The sequence below is a fragment of the Ovis aries genome, chromosome X (assembly GCF_016772045.2).
Source record: "Ovis aries strain OAR_USU_Benz2616 breed Rambouillet chromosome X, ARS-UI_Ramb_v3.0, whole genome shotgun sequence".
Classification (NCBI taxonomy): Eukaryota; Metazoa; Chordata; class Mammalia; order Artiodactyla; family Bovidae; genus Ovis; species Ovis aries.
Window position 1 is genome coordinate 65,435,509 of NC_056080.1, and position 22,383 is coordinate 65,457,891.

The 22,383-nt window shown below is 43.7% G+C and overlaps 2 protein-coding genes across 2 annotated transcripts; both read left to right on the plus strand.

Annotated features, from left to right (window-relative positions):
- Positions 1-15,418: 15,418 nt before the first annotated feature.
- On the plus strand, positions 15,419-16,142 carry LOC121818335 (homeobox protein engrailed-1-like). The gene is made up of 2 exons (XM_042242322.1): positions 15,419-16,042; positions 16,089-16,142. The coding sequence occupies exons 1-2, from the start codon at positions 15,419-15,421 to the stop codon at positions 16,140-16,142; spliced, it is 678 nt and encodes a 225-aa protein (XP_042098256.1).
- LOC101111256 (polyadenylate-binding protein 1-like 2) lies at positions 16,124-20,801 on the plus strand. The gene has a single exon (XM_027962873.3). The coding sequence runs from the start codon at positions 16,142-16,144 to the stop codon at positions 16,937-16,939; it is 798 nt and encodes a 265-aa protein (XP_027818674.2). The 5' UTR covers positions 16,124-16,141; the 3' UTR covers positions 16,940-20,801.
- Positions 20,802-22,383: the final 1,582 nt, after the last annotated feature.

A 22,383-nucleotide genomic window follows, 5' to 3' on the forward strand; every position in this document is an offset into this window, starting at 1 on the left:
GGCCTTAGTACCTCTCACTACATATCAGCAAAAATTGACTCAAAATAGATGACAGGCCTAAAAGTAAGCCTAAGAAAAATCTAGAAGAAAATCTGTTGTGACCTTGTGTTTGGCCAAATTTTCTCAGAAACAACATAAATAAATCTGATCAAGGGCAGTTATCCAGAATATATATAGAGAGCTTTCAAACCCCAATATTAAGAACACAAACAACTGAGTTAAAAGTGGACAAAAGACTAGAGCAGATACTCACTGTTCATACGTGGATGGGAAATAAGCACATGAAGACATGTTCAACATCCCTGGTCATTAGAGAAATACAACTAACAACCACAATATGATAGCACTATGCAACTGTTAGAATGTGCTCAGTGACTCAGTTGTGTCGGACTCTTTGCAACCCCATGGACTGTAGCCCGCCAGGCTCTTCTGTCCATGGGGATTCTCCAGGCAAGAATACTGTGGGTTGTCATGCCCTCCTCCAAGGGATCATCCCAACCCAGGGGTCGAACCTAGGTCTCCCTCATTGCAGGCAGATTCTTTGCCACCTTAGCCATCAGGGAAGCCCACACAACTATTAGAATAGCTAAAATTTAAAACGACTCCCCATAGCTAGTGTGAGCTAGGATTTGAAGGAACTGGAACCATCACATACCACTGATGGAAATGTAAAATGCAAAACTACATTGGAAAACTATTTTTGTAGTTCGTCGTAAAACTGAATACACACCTACCATACTGTTCAGCCTTTCCACTCCTAGGTATTTACCCAAGCCACACAAAACTTGTACATGAATGTTCATGGCAGCTTTATTTGCAATAACTAAAAATTAGAAACATCCCAAATGTCTGGTGGTAGGTGAAGGCACAAAGAAATGACTGTACATCAGAGAATGGAATACTGGTTTGCAATAAATTGTAATGAACTACTGATGCATGGATGAATCTCAAAATAATTACTCTGACTGAAAGAAGTCAGATCAAGAAAAGATCATATCATCATGCATGTGCATGCATGCGTGTGTGTGTGACAATAAATCATGTGCAATTCTAGAAAATGCAAAGCAATCTAATAGTGTTTGTTCCTAGTGATTGGGAGGGAAGTGTCAGGGAGAACTGGGGGAAGGGGTTGCAAGGGGCATGAAGAAATGTTTCTTAACTGTGGAGATGATTTCATGGGTCATGTGTCAGAACATATCAAGTTGTACACTTTAAATGTGCATTTTGTTGTATGTGAGTTATACCTCAATAAAGCTTTTAAAAAATGAGACAAACGGAAAGTGCCTCATTGACCTGTGGGACAATATCAAGTCACCAAACCTACATGGGATTGTCGTCACTGAAGAAAAAGGAGGAAGTGAGGAAGGGACAGAAAAATATCTGAGCATTTAATAGTAGAAAATGTTCCAAATATGAGGCAAAACTATTAATTCACAGCTCCAAGAAGGTCTATGAATTCCAAGCAGAAAACAATAAAAGGCTCACTAAGGCTCACCATTACTTAATTCATTTTGAAACAAAAATAAGCTGAAATACTTAAAAGCAGGCTGAGAATAAAAAGACATGTTACAGAAAGGAGAGCAAAGGCAAGAGTGACTTTTCTGCAAAAATTAAAAACAAAACATCTGAAACAATCAGGGCATTGTTGCATAAATTCCAGTTTGTTCCCTAGAGCAGATTTTAATAAAACAGAATTAATTTAATCTACATGTGTTAACCTGTTCTCTGAATGTAGAAAGTTACAGAAAATTGTAACCTTTTTTACAAAATAAAAGAATATCTACTCAGGGAAATGTCAGTCTGTTTTTATAGATTTGTATGAACTTGAGGGCTTCCCTGGTGGCTCAGATGGTAAAGCATCTGCCTGCAATGCGGGAGACCCAGGTTCGATTCCTGGGTCGGGAAGATCCCCTGGAGAAGGAAATGGCAATCCACTCCAGCACTCTTGCCTGGAGAATCCCATAGACAGAGGGGCCTGATAGGTTCCAGTCCATGGGGTCTCAAAGAGTCAGACACGACTTCACTCTTTCACTATGAACTTGAGAAAAGTATAAATAAAATCAAAGAGATAATTTTGTTCTCTGTAACCTGTGATGTCTGGGATTGATGGAGGTTTTGAAAGTAGGTGATTGTAAACCATTATTCATACATTTGTGAGCTGTTGCACCTGTCTTAACAGCATGGATTAATTTGGCAATAGTTATAGATTCTGGTAAACTGAGAGACACGTGTTGTAGAGTAACATATTGGTCACCGGGACCAATCCTGGAATAAGACTGCCTTTCTTTGAATCAATTCCAGGCTCTGCCACTTACGCTATATAAAACCTTGCCTGATATTTAAGTCCTTGTTACGAAACTTTTCCTAGGTGTAAAACAGAGGTTATAAAAACAGCCATTTTATAAACTATCACAAGATTAAATGGCTTAATGATCAATTGCCCAGCAACCATTTCAGTGTGTGTGTGTGTGTGTGTGTGTGTGTGAGAGAGAGAGAGAGACAGAGAGACAGAGAGACAGAGAGACAGAGAGAGAGAGAGAGAGAGAGAGAGAGTTTGATGCATAGATCAAACACAAGTCAAATTCAAATGCGACAGAACTTTCAGAAATTAGTGGTATAAAGACAAAAAGAGCATTTGGATTTGACACCAGGATTAATCTCCTTCTCTGGTCTAGCCTACGCTCAGTGAAGAACTGTGGACATATGATCAAAATTATTAGAGATTCATTAAAAGGTAAAAGACTTGTATTGCTTTTCAAAGCAGAACATGTTTTTTTAGGTTTCCAAAAGTTGATGTAAATAATTATAAATCTGGCTAGAGTGGGATGTAGAAATGAGGAAGAGAGGTTGAAGGAAGGGAAGGATAGACGTGGTAATAAGAAAAAGAAAAGCTAAAGTGGCTGAGAAGAAGAAACTGAGGGTTAAGTACATTATTTGAAGCTACTAGAGTCTCTAGTCGAGGAACTAAAAATCTAAAGAAAGTATAAAATCCGAAAGAAAGAAAGCGAGGGCACATTGAAGACACTTGTGAACGAGTTAAATTCTCTTCTGTAAGAAGAACGTGGTCACTTGGTGATGTCTGTAGCTGATGAATTATTGAAATCGCAGACTGAGCACTTTATCTGCATATAACACAGCAACTGCCAAAGCAGTGCAAGCAGGGACTGTTAAAGTGAGCTACCAGGAGAAGCACAACTGGGGAGTGGGAAGTGATGGAGTTGCAGACCTTCCCTTTTTATCACAAGCTCCTTTGTACTTTCTGATCATCACTACTTTATTTACCCATGTGCATGACTTCCTTTCAGTAAGAGCAATTTTTATTTTTAAGCATGGTTTCTAAAAGACGATGTGTCTGGGAGGAGATTCCAAAGCTAATTGGCATGACTTTATCAAGGCTTTACCATACGAAAGGAGATTTTATCTTGCATATATTATGCACAGTGAAAACTTAACTTGCTCAGCAACTCATGGTAATGAAGATCGGCCATTCAGATGCCAATAACCCATGACTGTGTCTTAGCACAATGTTGGTAGTAAGGTTCAAGAGACACATCCTGAAGACATCAAAATGCATTCAGCACCCTACAGGAAGGAAGCTGAAGGAACATATTGCCTTATAGTAATTTATCTATGAAATGGTCCCCAAAAGGGTGCTCAAAGGGCTCAGTAGCAGTTGAAAGAAAATTCAGCTCCTGACTCAACACCCCATTCTATGAGATAGTATTATCAAATCTACTGGGTGGTTTTCTTGAGTACAGAAAATGGCATTCTTTCATGTGTTGACTTGCAAAGTCCTTGGACCTCAAGGAAAATAAATACATGGATCATAAAAAGGTCCTAAGTTCAGGGAATGAAGGAAAACCTGAATGAGAGTGTAAGTTAGGTGAGTTCAGGCTAGAGAATCAGGCACTTGCCTGGAGTAAAGTCCAGCCACAACCTGGGATGTAACCCAGGGGATCAGGTTCCTGGCTAGGGAGAAAGTGCCAAGCTTCCTTGGGCACCAGAAAGGAGAGACACTGGGCCTTCAAAAACCAGCCGAACAAGGATCTCCTCAGGACACAGGGAACTGACATTAGTAAGGAGTCCCTTGTGTTGGGCATTAAATGCATGCCAAGCACCCTGAAAAACATTTTCCAAACATTATCACGTCTTTTCTCCCTTACAAATATCCATCCTTTTGTACAGATGAGGACTCCAAAGCTAAAGAAACAAACAAAAAAGGGAAAGCAAGTTGGCCAAGGTAAGCACAGCTCGTAAGGCATGGACTGGGAGTGTACCTACAGGTATACTGTTTATAGGATCATGCCTGCAAACTGCCTAAGATCATGACAAAGAAGGGCATGAAAGTTTTAAGCATACACTGGAAGGAGAATTGGTTCCCAGAGAGAAAAGTATCTGAAATTCTATGTAAAAACCATCAGTCAGCCCTTCATTGTTGGTTCCTAAGTAAACTTGGGCAAAACAGCTTGTTATTAAAAAACATTCCCAAGAACCTTAATTAGGGTTTCTGAAATTCAAAGTCAAAGCACACACTGAGGCTGAGAGTGGTTATGTGTTTTGCTCTGGAACTCTGTCTACAAGAGAGTCCATTTGACTCCAAGGACCACGTTCTTTGAAGAATTTAGGACCAGGAATTCAGGAACATACAAGGACTGCTAGGAGTATAGGATTCTTCATTTCTCATGACCATCCTGAGCCCAAATATCACCAATCATGTTCCCTTTTGTGGACCCTGTCTGTTTCTGAGAGACAAATCGCAAAGGGTCAGAGAAATTCTCAACATCATGAAAGGAGTAAGGGGAAAGAGACAGAGAGAGAAAAAGAAATTAGAGGAGAAACTGAGGATTTGCCTATTTCCTGCCTTCATTCACACCCAGAAGTGACGTAGGTATGTGCCCTATGAGGGGTGGCAAGGAGAATGGGGTTTGGTGGGGGAAGGGGGGCTGCAAAGCCATATTTTGTATTTTGATTACCCTTAAAATCTAAACAGCCAAAAGAAAAAATAGGACAAATGTCTTATCTTTGGTATTTGTTTGAAAACCTGTTAGTGATTTTAAAAGGCTGGAGAAAGACAGCTTGGGGTAGGTGGAAGCCCTCGTGAAGGATGGGGGCTTAGAATAGTGGAGTAGTCAGTATTCTAAGAAGGCCTACAACGACCAGGATAGAGAAAGGTGAGTGAGAATGGGGAGGTTGGCAAGGACCAGGTCATGCAGCTCATTATGTTTGAGTCATGTTGAGGAGTTTGCATTTTAGTCCCAGTGACACAGGAAACACTTCTGGGGTTTTGTTCAGTTCAGTTCAGTTCAGTCACTCAGTCGTGTCCGACTCTTTGCAATCCCATGGAGCACAGCACGCCAGGCCTCCCTGTCCATCACCAACTTCCAGAGTCTACTCAAACTCATGTGCATTGAGTCGGTGATGCCATCCAACCATCTCATCATCAGTCGTCAACTTCTCCTCCTGCAGTCAATCTTTCCCAGCACCAGGGTCTTTTCCAATGAGTCAGCTCTTCCCATCAGGTGGCCAAAGTATTGGAGTTTCAGCTTCAACATCAGTGTTTCCAATGAACACCCAGGACTGATCACCTTTAGGATGGACAGGTTGTATCTCCTTGCAGTCCAAGACTCTCAAGAGTCTTCTCCAACACCACAGTTAAAATCATCAATTCTTCAGCACTCAGCTTTCTTTATAGTCGAACTCTGACATCCATACATGACTTCTGGAAAAGCCATAGCCTTGATAGATGGAACTCTGTTGACAAAATAATGTCTCTGCTTTTTAATATGCTGTAGGTCGGTCAGAACTTTTCTTCCAAGGAGTAAGAGTCTTTTAATTTCATGGCTTCAGTCACCATCTGCACTGATGTTGAAGCCCAGAAAAATAAAGTCAGCCACTGTTTCCCCTGATTCCCCATCTATTTGCCATGAAGTGATGGCATCGTATGCCATGATCTTAGTTGAGCTCTAAGCCAACATTTTCACTCTCCTCTTTCACTTTCATCAAGAGACCCTTTAGTTCTTCTTCACTTTCTGACATAAGGGTGATGTCATCTGCTTATCTGAGGTTATTGATATTTCTCCCGGCAATCTTGATCCAGCTTGTGCTTCTTCCAGCCCAGCGTTTCTCATGATGTACTCTGCATAGAAGTTAAATAAGCACGGCGACAATATACAGCCTTGATGTACTCCTTTTCCTATTTGGAAACAGTCTGTTGCTCCATGTCCAGTTCTAACTGTGTTGCGTCCTGGGCTGCATACAGATTTCTCAACAGGCAGGTCAGAGGGTCTGGTATTCTCATCTCTTTCAGAATTTTCCAGTTTATTGTGATCCACACAGTCAAAGGCTTTGGCATAGTCAATAAAGCAGAAATAGATGTTTTTCTGGAGCTCTCTTGCTTTTTCAATCATCCAGTGGATGTTGACAATTTCATTTCTGGTTCCTTTGCCTTTTCTAAAACCAGCTTGTACATCTGAAAGTTGACGGTTCACATATTGCTGAAGTTTGGCTTGGAGCATTTTGAGCATTACCTTATTAGCGTGTGAGATGAGTGCAATTGTGCAGTAGTTTGAGGATTCTTTGGCATTGCCTTTTTTGGGATTGGAATGAAAACTGAACTTTTCCAGTCCTGTGGCCACTGCTGAGTTTTTCAAATTTGCTGGCAAATTGAATGCAGCAGTTTCACAGCATCATCTTTTAGCATTTGTTATAGCTCAACTGGAATTCCATCACCTCCACTAGCTTTGTTCATAGTGATGCTTACTAAGGCCTACTTGAATTCACATTCGAGGATGTCTGGCTCCAGGTGACTGATCATACCATCATGATTATCTGGGTCATGAAGAATTCCTTTGTACAATTTTTCAGTGTGCAGAAAGCAAAGAAGAACTAAACAGCCTCTTGATCAAAGTGAAAGGAGAGTGAAAAAGTTGGCTTAAAGCTCAACATTTAGAAAACTAAGATCATGGCATCCGGGCTCATCACTTCATGGCAAATAGATGGGGAAACTTTGGAAACAGTGGCTGACTTTATTTTGGGGGGCTCCAAAATCACTGCAGATGGTGATTGCAGTCATGAAATTAAAAGACGCTTACTCCTTGGAAGGAAAGTTATGACCAACTTAGACAGCATATTAAAAAGCAGAGACATTACTTTGTCAACAAAGGTCTGTTTAGTTCAGGGTATGATTTTTCCAGTAGTCATGTATGGATGTGAGAGTTGGAGTATAAAGAAAGTTGAGAGCCGAAGAACTGATGCTTTTGAACTGTGGTGTTGGAGAAGACTCTTGAGAGTCCCTTGGACTGCAAGGAGATCCAACCCGTCCATACTAAAGGAAATCAGTGTTCATTGGAAGGACTGATGTTGAAGCTGAAACTCCAATATTTTGGCCACCTGATGCGAAGAGCTGACTCATTGGAAAAGACCCTGATGTTGGGAAAGATTGAAGGTGGGAGGAGAAGGGGACGACAGAGGATGAGAAGGTTGGATGGCATCACCAACTCAATGGACATGAGTTTGGGTAAACTCCAGGAGTTGGTGATGGACAGGGAGGCCTAGTGTGCTGTGGTTCATGCTGTCGCAAAGAGTCGGACACGACTGAGCAACTGAACTGAACTGAACTCTGGATTCTTGCCACCTCTTCTTAATATCTTCTGCTTCTGTTAGGTCCAGACCATTTCTGTCCTTTATTGAGCCCATCTTTGCATGAAATGTTCCCTTGGTATCTCTAATTTTCTTGAAAATATCTCTAGTCTTTCCCTAATCTATTATTTCCTCTATTTCTTTGCACTGATCACTGAGGAAGGCTTTCTTATCTCTCCTTGCTATTCTTTGGAACTCTGCATTCCGATGCTTATATCTTTCCTTTTCTCCTTTGCTTTTCGCTTCTCTTCTCTTCACAGCTATGTAAGGCCTCCCCAAACAGCCATTTTGCTTTTTTGCATTTCTTTTTCTTGGGGATGGTCTTGATCCCTGTCTCCTGCACGATGTCACGAACCTCTGTCCATAGTCCATCGGGCACTCTGTCTATCAGATCTAGTCCTTTAAATCTATTTCTCCTTTCACTGTATAATTGTAAAGGATTTGATTTAGGTCATACCTAAATGGTCAAGTGGTTTTCCCTACTTTCTTCAATTTAAGTCTAAACTTGGCAATAAGGAGCTCATGACCTGTGCCACAGTCAGCTCCTGATCTTGTTTTGGCTGACTGTATAGAGCTTCTCCATCTTTGGCTGCAAAGAATATAATTAATCTGATTTTGGTGTTGACCATATGATGATGTCCATGTGTAGAATGTTCTCTTGTGTTGTTGGAAGAGGGTGTTTGCTATGACCAGTGCATTCTCTTGGCAAAATTCTATTAGCCTTTGCCCTGCTTCATTCTGTACTTCAAGGCCAAATTTGCCTGTCACTCCAGGTGTTTGTTGACGTCCTACTTTTGCATTCCAGTCCCCTATAATGAAAAGGACATCCTTTTTGGATGTTAGTTCTAAAAGGTCTTGTAGGTCTTTATAGACCCCTTCAATTTCAGCTTCTTCAGCTTTACTGGCCAGGGGATAGACTTGGATTACCATGATATTGAATGGCTTGCCTTGGAAATGAACAGAGATCATTCTGTCATTTTTGAGATTGCATCCAAGTACTGCATTTCAGACTCTTTTGTTGACTATGATGGCTACTCCATTTCTTCTAAGGGATTCTTGCCCACAGTAGTAGATATAATGGTCATCTGAGTTAAATTCACCCATTCCAGTCCATTTTAGTTCGCTGATTCCTAAAACGCTGACGTTCCCTCTTGCCTTCTCCTCTTTGACCACTTCCAGTTGCCTTGATTCATGGACCTAACATTCCAGGTTCCTATGCAATATTGCTCTTTACAGCATTGGATCTTGCTTCTATCACCAGTCCCATCCACAACTGGGTGTTGCTTTTGCTTTGGCTCCATCTCTGCATTCTTTCTGGAGTTGTTTCTCCACTGATCTCCAGTAGCATATTGGGCACCTACCAACCTGGGGAGTTCATCTTTCAGTGTTCTATCTTTTTGCCTTTTCATACTGTTCATGGGGTTCTCAAGGCAAGAACAATGAAGTGCTTTGCCATTCCCTTCTCCAGTGGACCACATTCTGTCAGAACTCTCCACCATGACCCATCCATTTTGGGTGGCCCTACACAGCATGGCTTAGTTTCACTGAGTTAGACAAGGCTGTGGTCCATGTGATTAGATTGGTTAATTTTCTGTGATTGTGGTTTTGGTCTGTCTGCCTTCTGATGTCCTCTCTCCACGCCTACCATCTTACTGGGGTTTCTCTTACCTTGGACGTGGAGTATCTCTTCACAGCTGCTCCAGCAAAGGGCAGCCACTGCTCCTTACCGTGGAAGTGGGGTATCTCCTCAAAGCCACCGCCACTGACCTGGGATGTCAGGTATCTCCTTGCTGCTCCAGTGCCGCGCAGCCCTGGGGTTTTGAGTGGGGGAGGCAAAAAGCACCATTTCTTTTTCAGAAAGATCAGTCTGGCTACTGGATGGAGAAGGAAGTTTGGTGGAAGTGGGGGACCAGTTAGGAGGCTTGGCAGGACCCCATGAGAGGCACAATGGTGGACTCCCAGTGAAGTTGGAGAGGTTCAAGTGGTGTTTGGGTGGTAGAGGTGTTAAGAATGGCTGAAGGATGAGATAATGACCAGAGGAAGATGTGGGTGTGGGAGAGAGAAGAAATAAGGGTGCTCTCCATTTTTATTTCACTTCAATACCTGAGTGGATGGTGGTGTTATTCATCAAGAAGGGGAAGGCTTCTGTGGGAGAAGCCAAGTTAGGGAGAGTTGGGGACAGGAGATAAAGGAAACTCAGGTGTTCCATTTTTGCCATTTAAGGCTCCCTCTTGAGAAACCTATATGCAGGGCAGGGAGCAACAGTTAGAACTGGACATGGAACAAGAGACTGGTTCCAAATAGGAAAAGGAGTATGTCAAGGCTGCATAATGTCACCTTGCTTATTTCATTTATATGCAGAGTACTTCATGTGAAATGCTGTGCTGGAGAAGCACAATCTGGAATCAAGATTGCTGGGAGAAATATCAATAACCTCAGATATGCAAATGAAACTACCCTTGTGGCAGAAAGTGAAGAAGAACTAAAAAGCCTCTTGATGAAAATGAAAGAGAAGAGTGAAAAAGTTGGCTTAAAGCTCAACATTCAGAACTAAGATCATGGCATCTGGTCCCATCACTTCATGGGAAATAGATGGGGAAACAGTGGAAACAGTGTCAGACTTTATTTTTTGGGGCTGCAAAATCACTGCAGATGGTGATTGCAGCTATGAAATTAAAAGATGCTTACTCATTGGAAGGAAAGTTATGACCAACCTAGATAGCATATTCAAAAGCAGAGACATTACATTGTCCGTCTAGTCAAGGCTATGGTTTTTCCAGTGGTCATGTATGGATGTGAGAGTTGGACTGTGAAGAAAGCTGAGCACTGAAGAATTGATGCTTTTGAACTGTGGTGTCAGTGAAGACTCTTGAGAGTCCCTTGGACTGCAAGGAGATCCAACCAGTCCATTCTAAAGGAGATCAGACCTGGGCGTTCTTTGGAAGGACTGATGCTAAAGCTGAAACTCCAATACTTTGGCCACCTCATGCAAAGAGTGACTCATTGGTAAAGACTCTGATGCTGGGAGGGATTAGGGGCAGGAGGAGAAGGGGACGACAGAGGTTGAGATGGCTGGATGGCATCACTGACTCAATGGCAATCAGTTTGAGTGAACTCCAGGAGTTGGTGATGGACAGGGAAGCCTGGCATGCTGCGATTCATGGGGTCACAAAGTGTCGGACACGACTGAGTGACTGAACTGAACTGAACTAAGCTGAACTGAAGGATGAAATGCCTATGAAATATCCAGGTGGAGATTCAAATGAGCATACAAATAAGTGTGAGATCACTACCTCTTATCTTCCCTCCCGTGCCCCAACCCCCAACACACAAATGGGACCATATACTGTCCCCTCTCTGCAGTTTGCTTTCTTCCATATTTTGAAGGGGCCCCTAAATCAGATCCTATAGACATAACTCGTGCTTGTTAATGATTGCATAAGAATCCATAGAATGGCTATACCACAATGTTTTCAGTCATTCCCCAACTGATGAGTGCTTACTCTGTATCCTAGTTTGCCCCAACTTGCAGTGAACAGGAAGAGAAGTCTAAACCTTAGCAACCAAAGTTCTTATTGTCCCGCTTTAAACCAACTCCCATGCATATACAGCCTGGAACACTGAAAGCAGGACCTGACTGAGGACATTGAGGCTGGATCATGCACGGCCTTGGAGAGAAATCAGGTTTAGTGCCAGCCCATTTACTGTCCAGTTCCTCTCAGTCTATTCTGTGGGCTTGTCATCCTCAACCCAACTTCCACATATTGGCGTGTCTCAGTGAATACCCATGCACATTCCTCTCCTAACAGTACCCTCTCGAGGTGATTCTTCCCAGTCTTGTGGCTTTAAACACTATCTGTGTCCTGTTGTCTTGATAATTCTGCTTTTGCAGCCTACATGGAGACTGTACTTCTCCAAACCTCAGACACTTAACAAGTGCAAATAGGAACTCTTGACACACATGCCCAACTGCCTTTCTTCCTTCTCCAAACCTATCACATCCACTCCCTGTATTCTCTGCGACTATACATAACACCTTCATTACCAAGACTTGCAAGAAAATACTCTCTTAGTAATCGTCCATGTCTTAAGTTTGTTCACCAACTGCCTTCAATCCACCAGCAAGTGATGTCTGTTCTCCTTCCAAAGTATCATGAGAACCCATGAGCTATTCTCTAAATTCATGTTGCCTTTCTGGGCCAAGCCACTGCCATCTCCCAAGTGGGCTACTGCAGGAGGGTTCAAATCAGTCTCCCTGCTTTGCTTTGTGCCCTGCCCACTTATGGTATTTCCCACAGAGAGCAGTCAGAGAGAAATTACTGAATTAGATCATGGCACTCCCTTGATTCAGTTCTCGCTCAGGCTCCCCAGGGCTCTTTGAGTGAAAACGAAACTCCATCATGGCTCCTTCCCACCACTGCAGTGTCCTCTGGTCCCCCCATCCCCTCTCTCACTGGGCTCCAGCCACACTGGCATCCTTTCTGCCCCTCCAGTGCCCCTCTTTTCTGCTACAAGGCCAGAGGAATTGCAGTTCTCCCTGCTGGGCAGGCTTTCCCCCTGTTTCCCAGCAGAACTGACTACATGTCACTGTCCTCAGAAAGGCCATCCCTGACCTCTGCCACTTCTCTTGGGTTCTAGGTGATATGTACCAAATATTTCATTTATTTCCCTGAGGGCATTTGTAGCAACCTTTAAGTGCTTTTATATTTTCTGCCATGTTTATATTTCCCACTAGAAAATAAGTTCCTTGGATGCAGGGGCTCTCTGTCTAGAAGAATTGCTGGTACAGGGTAGCCCTCCATAAATACTTACTGAAGGGACCTCTCCCTCCCTCTACCGACACTCCACAGGGCCCTTCACTTTTGCCTCAGTTACAGCAGCCAGTAGTCAGAACACTTTTGATTGCAGATGTGACCAGGAACTGAAAAGAAGGAGAAGGGGATGTCATAGAAGCCTCTGTGAGACAGGATTTGGAGAGTATTCCCCAGCTGCTCTCCTTGTCACTGGAGTAGCCCAGTTCCTGCTGCTGGAGGGTCAAGGGCCTAGCAATTGTCTTCTGACAAGTTTGTGGATTCAGTGACCAAGCATGACTTTACTTCACCTCTTTCTCCTATTGTTTCGATTTCTGTTGGCTCTGTGCGCTGGAAGTCAAAGCCAGAGAAAGAGAACTTGTTGAGTTCTGGTCCTTGAATTGGTCCCCCTTGTCCCTTCTGCCTCCAAACAATGGGCTGAGAAGTTCTTGTCATCTCCTGACCCCCTACCCACCAGCAATCGTGGCTTCCTCCTTGGCCTCTGCCTCCTTGGGTCCCTCTTGGTGGCCACCTGGAATGGCGAGGCACAGCTCATCTGCTTCCTGCCTACAAGCAATCTAAGATTCTCAGGAGGTGGCTCCTAAGAGTGGTGACAGTGACCACCTTGGTCAAGGCACCAGCTGCACAGCGGGCTCTTCCTAAGTCTATGTCCCTGCCCTTTGCTGGCACTAGCCCTGTCTAGGGGTAGAGGGCTAGACTTTGCATGCTGGAGAGGTACATGTCTGCTCAGTCTTCTTGGGATGCTTTCCAGGCAGCGATGAGAAAGTTCTCACTGCTTCACATCCCATGGTGACCCAGTCAGTTCTGAAGGTGCAGGGTTGTTCAGGTCAAGGCTATGCTGCCACCACAGAAAACAGCTTTATATACCCATGGAAGGTGGATGGACTGGAGTGAGGGGGAGGAGAGAATATGTGCTGGGCAGATGAAACTCCATGGCCACCACAGTCCAATCACATAGCGCATCTAGCCCTCTGCTGGCATTTCTCTTATTTGTATGGGCAGCCCAAGCTTTAGTGGAGTGAGACATGCTGAGGAAAGGCTCTATGGTTTGATCAGTTTTCATATTTGACCCCGAAGTCCACAGTTCAACGCCTGGCTCATGGTAACTGTGAAACCCCTATTTATGAAGGGGAAGGGGGAAAGGAGGAAAGAGTTGTTCTTGGAACTGGTCACATCTGACTGTCTTTTTAAAAATTCTATCAGCTCTGTCTCAGTGCCGACTGTGTGTGTGTGTGTGTGTGTGTGTGTGTGTGTGTTCGTGTGTGTGTATATTTATATGTATATTGACAGGTTCCCCCCCAAGTTTTATTGAGATATAATTGACATATAACACTATATGAGTGTAAAGTGTACAACAAAATGACTTGACACATGTACATATCACTAACATGATTACCACAAGAAGTTTACTAAACATCCATCACCTCAGTTACACTTTGTTTTCCCCTTTTAATGAGAACTTTTAACATCTACTCTTAGCTACTTTCTGTGTTGATATTTAGTTTGTATTAAAGATCTGACCATACCAAGTCCCTCTGTGAATGTGTTGAGTGGGCCCCATGAGCTTGGGTATAGAGTTCAAGCATCTTAGCTTTCTTTTCAGGGCCCCCACGCCTTCCAACCCCATCTTCTACCATATACTCTTGGAGATCATGAGCTCTGTCCACATCAGATGATTAGGCATGACGAGAAGTGACTATGCATGTGCTAGCATGCTACAGGGCCTTGGACACAGACTAATCCCTCTGTCTGTGGGAATGGAATGCCTTCCATTCTGCCTCAACATGCTGGACTGCTACTCATCTTTCAGAGGTCACCTTGGAGGTTTAGTCTTCTGTGCAGTTTTGCTTGATTCCCACCAGAAAAGGTTATTGGGTGGGTCCTCCTTTCTGGAAGAAGTAGGACTCTAGCCTCTGTTGCACTCTACTCTAATGGTTGCTTGCTTGCCTATCCTCTCAGCATTTGGCCTTGTGTGGCCTCTCTGCTCCAATACACACTGCTCACCTTTCCTCACCTTGCCCCACACCTCCAACACATCAACATTCACTACTCAAGTATCACACTGCCTGTCTCTAAGCCCCCAGTGCCAAGTGGTGGGTAAGGCTCCCCTAAATATTAACTGGTGAACTGGAAAGAGACACCTCATCCTAGAGAGATTTCCGGTTTTGTTTTGAACATGGATGTGCCCTTTGTGGTTCACACTGGGAATGTCAGCAAGTCGAGGGCAGAGACAAGAAGGAGCAAATGCCTGGCTCTGGACCAGGTCCTGTTCCCGGCTCTTGATTTGACTTTCCTCACTTGTCATGGAGGATGGCACTAAGAACAGAGTGCTCTTGATTTCTCCCCTGCTTCCAGGCTGCATGAATTGAGGCTGAGTGGGTGGGAGGAGTTGGGGGCTGAGGAACCCCCAGGTCCTTAGTTCTCCCATAATCTGGAGCAGGGACAGGGTTTCCAGCCCACACTGTCTGCTCCCAAGGTCAATCTCAAAACCGGTCCATCTCCTCTGGCTTCAGACTCCTGTGTATCTCTAGGCTCCATAAATATTTGTGGCATGGCATTATGAATAAATGAGTACGTGTTCTTGTGTTCTTTATTTCTTCCGCAAGTGTTGTAGGGGAAGGAAAGAGCTGGAAAAGGGGGAAGAATCTCTGATTAAAAAAAAAATGGGTCAGCGGGCTGCAGGGCTGGAGGGGGAGAGTGTCCCTTTAGCCCCAGCTCCAATTCAGAGTAGGAGTTGTTGCCTTGGTGGTGGTAATGTTTGGGAGTGTGTGTGCGTTGAGGTGGGGAAGAACCAACCCCTAAACGCGAGAAAACCATTTTTGCTTCGCTTTGTTTAGGCCAGGCAAATGTTTTCTCAATGCCGCCCACCTTCTCTTGCAAGGTGTTTGCTTTAATCATTTAAATATTCTATGGGGAGAGGAAGGATAAAACAAAACTCCCTAAATCTATGTCAGATTCCCTTGGTCCACATGGTACCCTTTCCCCATCTTTCTCTTCTTACACATCCAGTTGATCGAGAGGCTGAGAACCCACACTTCTTCCCGCCAACACCAAGCTCCCGCCCCCTCCCACCGCCCGTTGCCCCGAAGCCCCGCAGCAGCCACAGGGGGAACCAAAGAGACAGAAGCCTTCCCAGCTGCCCGGACCACAGACGCCAACACCCCCCGCCCCCCACCACACGCCGCCCGCCGGCGCCCCGCACGCTAACCCACGACCGAGCGGCGGCGGCAGCAGCGGGCTGCGGGCTGCAGGCTGCGGTGACTCGCACCGGCGCGCTCCTGGCAGCGCTAGCCATCCCAGGTGACTGGGACTCGCTGGATCAGCTGGCCCGGGGTCCTCCGCCCCAGCTCGTGCCCCCGGCCCGGGTTCCGGCGCCCACCTGCTCTCCAGCCTCTCACTCCCCCGCGCAGGCTCGCGGGAAGGGAGGTCGCGGCAGCGGCCCGGCGGTACCGGCGACCGTGGCGACAGCGGTGACAGTGGCGGCGGCGGTGGCGGCTGCAGCGGCGGCGGAGGCTGCGGCGGCGACCGTGGCAGAGGCGGTGGCAGAGGCCTCCGTGGCGGAGGCGGAAGCAGAGGTGGAGGCCGAGGCCTCAGTAGAGGAGGCAGTGGCGGAGGCCACCCTGGGGGAGGCGGTGGCAGCCCTGGCGGAGGAGGAGGCGGAGGCTGCACTGGCGGCGGCGGCCGTGGCGGTGATGGAGGCCAGCGAGGCCGAAGCCGCCGCCGCCGCAGCAGAGGCTGCGGCGCCCGCCCTGGGGGAGGCGGATGAGGATGCCGCTGCGGAGGTGGAGGCAGCGGTGGCAGCGGCGGCGGCGGCAGCGGCCGCTGCTGCCGCCGCGGATGCAGATGCGGAAACCGGCGGGGGCTCCGAGGGGAACCCGGACTTTCCTATGGCCTCGCTGTACGTGGGCGACCTGCACCCTGAGGTGACGGAGGCAATGCTGTACGAGAAGTTCAGCCCGGCCGGGCCCATCCTCTCCATCCGCATTTGCAGGGACAAGATCACCCGCCGCTCGTTGGGCTATGCGTATGTCAACTACCAGCAACCGGTGGACGCCAAGCGGGCCCTGGAGACCCTGAACTTTGATGTCATCAAGGGCAGGCCGGTGCGCATCATGTGGTCCCAGCGGGACCCCTCGCTCCGCAAGAGCGGAGTGGGCAACGTCTTCATCAAGAACCTGGGCAAGACCATCGACAACAAGGCTCTGTACAACATCTTCTCTGCGTTCGGTAACATCCTGTCCTGCAAAGTGGCCTGCGACGAAAAGGGGCCCAAGGGCTATGGGTTCGTGCACTTCCAGAAGCAGGAGTCCGCCGAGCGGGCCATAGATGCGATGAATGGCATGTTCCTGAACTACCGCAAAATTTTCGTTGGGAGATTCAAGTCGCATAAAGAACGAGAGGCCGAAAGGGGAGCCTGGGCCAGGCAGTCCACCAGTGCTGACGTCAAGGATTTTGAGGAAGACACCGATGAGGAGGCCACCTTGCGATGAAAACATCCCAGGAGCGAGCCAGCCAGCAGAGCCAAACCTTGGCTCCCACCCGGTTTACAAACCCCCCACCCTTTTTCCCCCCAACCCACCAGCAGTGTATTGTATTGGGAGTGCAGGTCTCTCTCTCACCCCTTCCTTCCTCCTTCCTTCCCTCCACCTGTGCCTTCCTGTTTGTCCCTCACTCTCTCTCTCTGTCTCTGTCTCTCTCTCTCTGTCGACTTCCCCCTTCCCTCTCCTCCCCTCCCGCCACACCCACGTTGGGTGTTGTGAATAATCTTGCTAATCTGTGCCACTTGATAGTTAAGGCTGCCTCTTCTCCTTGTGGTTTGGTTTAAAAAGCACTTTCTCTCTTTGTTTGTTGCACAGGTGATGCAATGTCATGATAGAAACATCAGGAAGAAGGAAATCAGATGAGGGAAAACCAAGAGAGTAATTGCTCCCCATGACCCTACTACCCGGAGACAACCACTTTTACCATTTTGGTGTGCTGTTTTTCAGGCTCTCTTCTCTCCTTCTCTCTCTCTCACCCTTCTCCTCCACCCCACCTTCCCTTTTAACACAGTGTTATAGAATGGTTCATGTATGTGGTGTTTCTTAACCTGCTTTTTCAAAAACTAAAACCAAACAAACGTCAACCCATTGAACTTTCCATGATATTCAACAGGCTTGAGAAAGGTCATCTTCTGTGCCTGCAGAGTGTATCTATGGACCCTAACATTTCTGTAATCATTGCCGCATTGTTGGACATTCAGGTGGTGCCTAGCTCTTTCCCTGTGTTTAAACCCAGCACTGTGTATACTCTGATGAGTGAATTCTTCCTTGTCAAGCCAAATCTTTGCTAGCGTACAGGATGTTCTTAATTGTGGACTTGCAGGATCCACATGTGGACATTTTAAAGACTGTTCCTTTGTGTTGCCCAATGGCCCCTTCATAAGCATTGTACCAATTTACATTCATGCCAGCCACCTCAGCTAGTAAAAACAGTATGCCCATTTCCCCTACATAGTCTCCTGGTCACTGTAATTGGTGTGTGTGTGTGTGTGTGTGTGTGTGTGTGCGCGCGCGCATGCATGTGACTGTGTCTTGGCCCACTTGATGATTGTTATGCTGAATTTAAATACTGTTTATCACCTCTTTTCCCTGAGCCCACTTTCTGCTCTTTCCCTCATTCTCAGAAAAATAATCCAGCTTCATTGTAGGGAAAAAAAATCACACAGCAGACAAGTCAACAGAAGAAAATTAATTTCACAAGTAATCAGTCCTAATAACCTCCCTGAATCATTTTCTTCTGCATCTATCTAATAGCTGCTGTGAAGTACATGAAACATATTAAGCTGTATCCCTCTAGTATTTTTCTGATTCATTTGTCATGTATGTATATCATAATGTACATATTGTTTTTATACTTGCTTTTTGACACCTAAATATGTGTGTGTATATTTATACACACAATACTCTTTAACTTCATTCCATTAAAGATAATTTTAAAATATTATTTCTGGTTGTTAATATTTTATTGAATTAATAATAAGTAGATACATATATAATAGTTTACTGCCCTTTCTCCTTTGGTCAGAAAAATTATTCAGCTTCATTGAAGCAAAAAAATTATGAAGCGTACAAGTTATCCATGTCTATCTCTGCATTCATGTTTATACATGTTTTAACTGTTTCCTCATTGTTGCTCTTCTAGGTTGTTGCTCATTTTTCCTCATACAAAGCTATCAAATGAATTATAGTACACACATCTTGCTCACTTTCCAGATCATTTCCTAAACAAATATTGCAGAGAGAAAAATTTAAGTATCAAACTATTCAGGCAGTTTGGTGGGGAAGTGCATTAGTAAATGATCATCTGTAAAGATAGTATTTTATATTTGTAAGATGCACCAAATATTGTAAGGGACCTAGATTACTTATATTATTTTCTGCAGTTGGTATTGCAATCATTTCTGTATTTTCTCAATATTTTATCAGGGAAACAGGAGCTTTTTTGTTTTTATTTTAAGCATATTTTATACTGTCTGTACACGAGTATAGTAGAAAGTATTTTTGTTTATATAGCAAAAGTCACTCCTAATACCACTGCTTGACAAAATACATTTTAAATACATAAATACCTGTATGTTGTTGTCGTTCAGTCACTAAGTTGTGTCCAACTCTTTGTGACCCCATGGACTGTAGCACCACTGTCTCCTCTGTTCTCCATCATCTCCCAGAGTTGCTCAAATTCATGTCAATTGAGTCGATGATGCTATCTAACCACCTCATCCTCTGCTGCCCCCTTCTGCTTTTTCCTTCAGTCTTTCCCAGCATCAGGGTCTTTCCCAATGAGTCATCTCTTCGAATCAGGTGGCCAGAGTATTGGAACTTCAGCTTCAGCATCAGTCCTTCCAATGGATATTCAGGTTTGATTTCCTTTAGAATGATTTGTTTAATCTCCTTGTAGTCCAAGGGACTCTCAAGAGTCTTCTCCAGCACCACAAATAGACATCTACATAACTTTATATTTTAAATAAAATATGTGTTTTTTTCATTGAAAGTTATTTTTACTGTAATAATTCTCTGGGACCATATTTCTAAATAAATGTTCTCCTTTTGTTCTCTTGTTATATATAATATGCATTCATAGAGATGAGCTATAATTTCTACAACCAAGCTTCCTTGGACTAAGTTTAAAATAATTCTGAAATTTTACTTGTAAGATCAGTTCTATGATGAGCACCTTTGTACCTGAATGTCTTGAAATATTTTATTATTTTCTATTCCTTACTATTTGAATTGTGGTTTGAATAATATGGAAATGTCAAAATTTTTTTTTTTTTGGTCTTTTGCCCACATTTCGCTCTTAAAGCCTGTATCAACTGGTAGTGTAGGAGAGTGCACATACCCCTGCTCAGCTTCTTAAATTGGCCAAAGTATTTTTTTTTAAGTTTTGTGAAATGAAAATGATTTGTACATTTTGTTACTTCATTTAAAAGTGCATTTAAAAATGAGATAAAGCACATCAAAGTATACATAAGAACCACCTCATACATTTATTTCCTATATATTTACAATTTTTCATGATCCATCTATAAGCAGTTTTAACAATTATGGACATATTTTATCCCATAATTTGCCTTTCAATATATTGTGAAGATACTTAAGGCATCTAAGCCTCTTCAGTTTTATTCTAAACCTCACCATTTTACAAGACTGGACTTTTTTTGGAAATATAAATGACTTGCAATATTATATTAGTTGTGGGTGTACACCATAGTGCATAATACATAGTAACTTGATATTTTTATCAATTTAAATTATGCATCATAAAAATTATAAATAGTGACTATACATGCTAGGTTGTACATTACATCTTTGTAATGTTTTTTATTTTGTACCTAGTACTTTGCATGTCTCAATTTCCTTCACCTGTGTGCCTGTCCCCCACCTCTGTCTCCTTTGGTAACCACTAATTTGTCATCTATATCTATGAAGTTGTTTCTGTGTTGTTATATTTATTCATTGGTGTTATATTTTAGATTCTACATATAAATGAAAGCATATAGTATTTATCTTTCTCTGAGTTATTTCACTGAGCACAAAACCCTCAAGGTCCATTATATTGTTGAAAAATGGCAAAATTTCATTTTTATGGTCAAATAATACTCCATTATATATATAAATATGTGTGTGTCTGTATCACATCTTTAGCCAGTCATCTGTTGATGGACTCATAGGTTGCTACCACATCTTGCCTATTATAAATGTATTGTAGGTAAGGTTGGAGCACACATACCTTTTGAATTGCTTTCTTTGGATAAATGATCATGAGTAGAATTGCTGGATTATATGGTGAAAGTAAAAGTGAAGTTGCTCAGTCGTGTCCCACTCTTTGCAACCCCATGGACTGTAGCCTACCAGGCTCCTCCCTCCATGGAATTTTCCAGGCAAGAATACTGGAGTGGGGTGCCATTTCCTTCTCCAGGGGATCTTCCCAACCCAGGGATCGAACCTGAGTCTCCCGCACTGTGTTGCTGCTGCTGCTGCTAAGTCACTTCAGTCATGTCTGACTCTGTGCGACCCCACAGACACCAGCCCACCAGGCTCCCCCGTCCCTGGGATTCTCCAAGCAAGAACACTGGAGTGGGGTGCCATTTCCTTCTCCAGGGGATCTTCCCAACCCAGGGATCGAACCTGGGTCTCCTGCACTGTAGGCAGATGCTTTACCATCTGAGCCTTTTTGAAGAACCATTGTAGTTGCACCAATTTAGATTCCCACCAATGGTGCATGAAGGTTCTCTTATCCATATCCTTGCCAACACTTGTTATTTTTTGTCTTTCTGATGGTAGACATTCTGATAGCTGTGAGGTGATATCTCATTATGTTTTTGCATTTCCCAGATGATTTTTGAGACTTGTTTTGTGGCCTAGTTTGTGATCTATCATGGAGAAAGTTCCATGTACAGAACTGGAATATTTTTAAGAGTGTCCTCATTTTGAATATTCAAGTAATTCCTATGTTTTCCCCATTAAATCCAACACTATGCTGAAAAATTTTTCAGTTGAATTGCTTTTCCTCCCTATTAAAAGGCATTTACTAGTCCTTTGTCTAGTCCAGGCTGTGAGCTAACACTTAAAAATTTAGACAAAGTTCAGAACTGTTGATTTTAAAGGAAGAAACAGAATCATATTTAATGAATAATTTAGAATTTAGATATTGTTTTTACAAGCTTTATAAAAGCTAGGAAAAAAGTCCCTGCCTGGGAGAAGAAATAAACTTATTTATGCTATTTAATTCTATCAAAGACTCTCCAAGTCAAGATAGCTTTGAAAATTTGACAAAGACTGCAGAACGAAGAAACCATTGCTTTTAGGATTTATGCTTGTAGGGCATGGATTGCTGTTATTTATTCACAGAAATTATATTTTAAAATTGATTATATTTGTATATCCTATTATATAAGGGGGTTCAGAAATACCACCGCCTTCCCCAGTGCAGTGGTGTAGATATCTATTTGTAGTTCATGTTGAGCACAAGGAGGAATCTAGCTTCTGCTTTGATCTAATCAGTGTAAAATCTGTCTCATCACCACTGAGAAAATAAGCTGAAAGTAATGAGGTGACAGGGGATAGAGGAAAGAAGAAAGGAGAGAGGAGAGAGACAGCCAGCTAAATAACTACAAGGAAAAACCATTGCCAGGGTGGTAGCATAGTAATATGTGGGAAAAGCCACTTGACGACTATCAATGCAAGAATCCAACTATGAATACAGTGAGGATTCTTTTAAGATATATAAGAATGATTTCAGTTTAAATGGAAAAAAATGTTGTATTATTACAAAAATATTATCCTTGTACAGAGTATATAAAATAGTACAGAGTATACATTATTAGAAAAATGCAAATCAAAACTACAATGAGGTATCATCTCACACTGGTCAGAATGGCCATCATCAAAAA

Coding starts and splice junctions, on each gene's coding strand:
- LOC121818335 (XM_042242322.1), top strand. CDS start 15,419: ATGGTACCCTTTCCCCATCTTTCTCTTCTTACACATCCAGTTGATCGA. Junction 16,043..16,088: donor AGGTGGAGGCCGAGGCCTCA/GTAGAGGAGGCA, acceptor AGGCGGTGGCAG/CCCTGGCGGAGGAGGAGGCG.
- LOC101111256 (XM_027962873.3), top strand. CDS start 16,142: ATGGAGGCCAGCGAGGCCGAAGCCGCCGCCGCCGCAGCAGAGGCTGCG.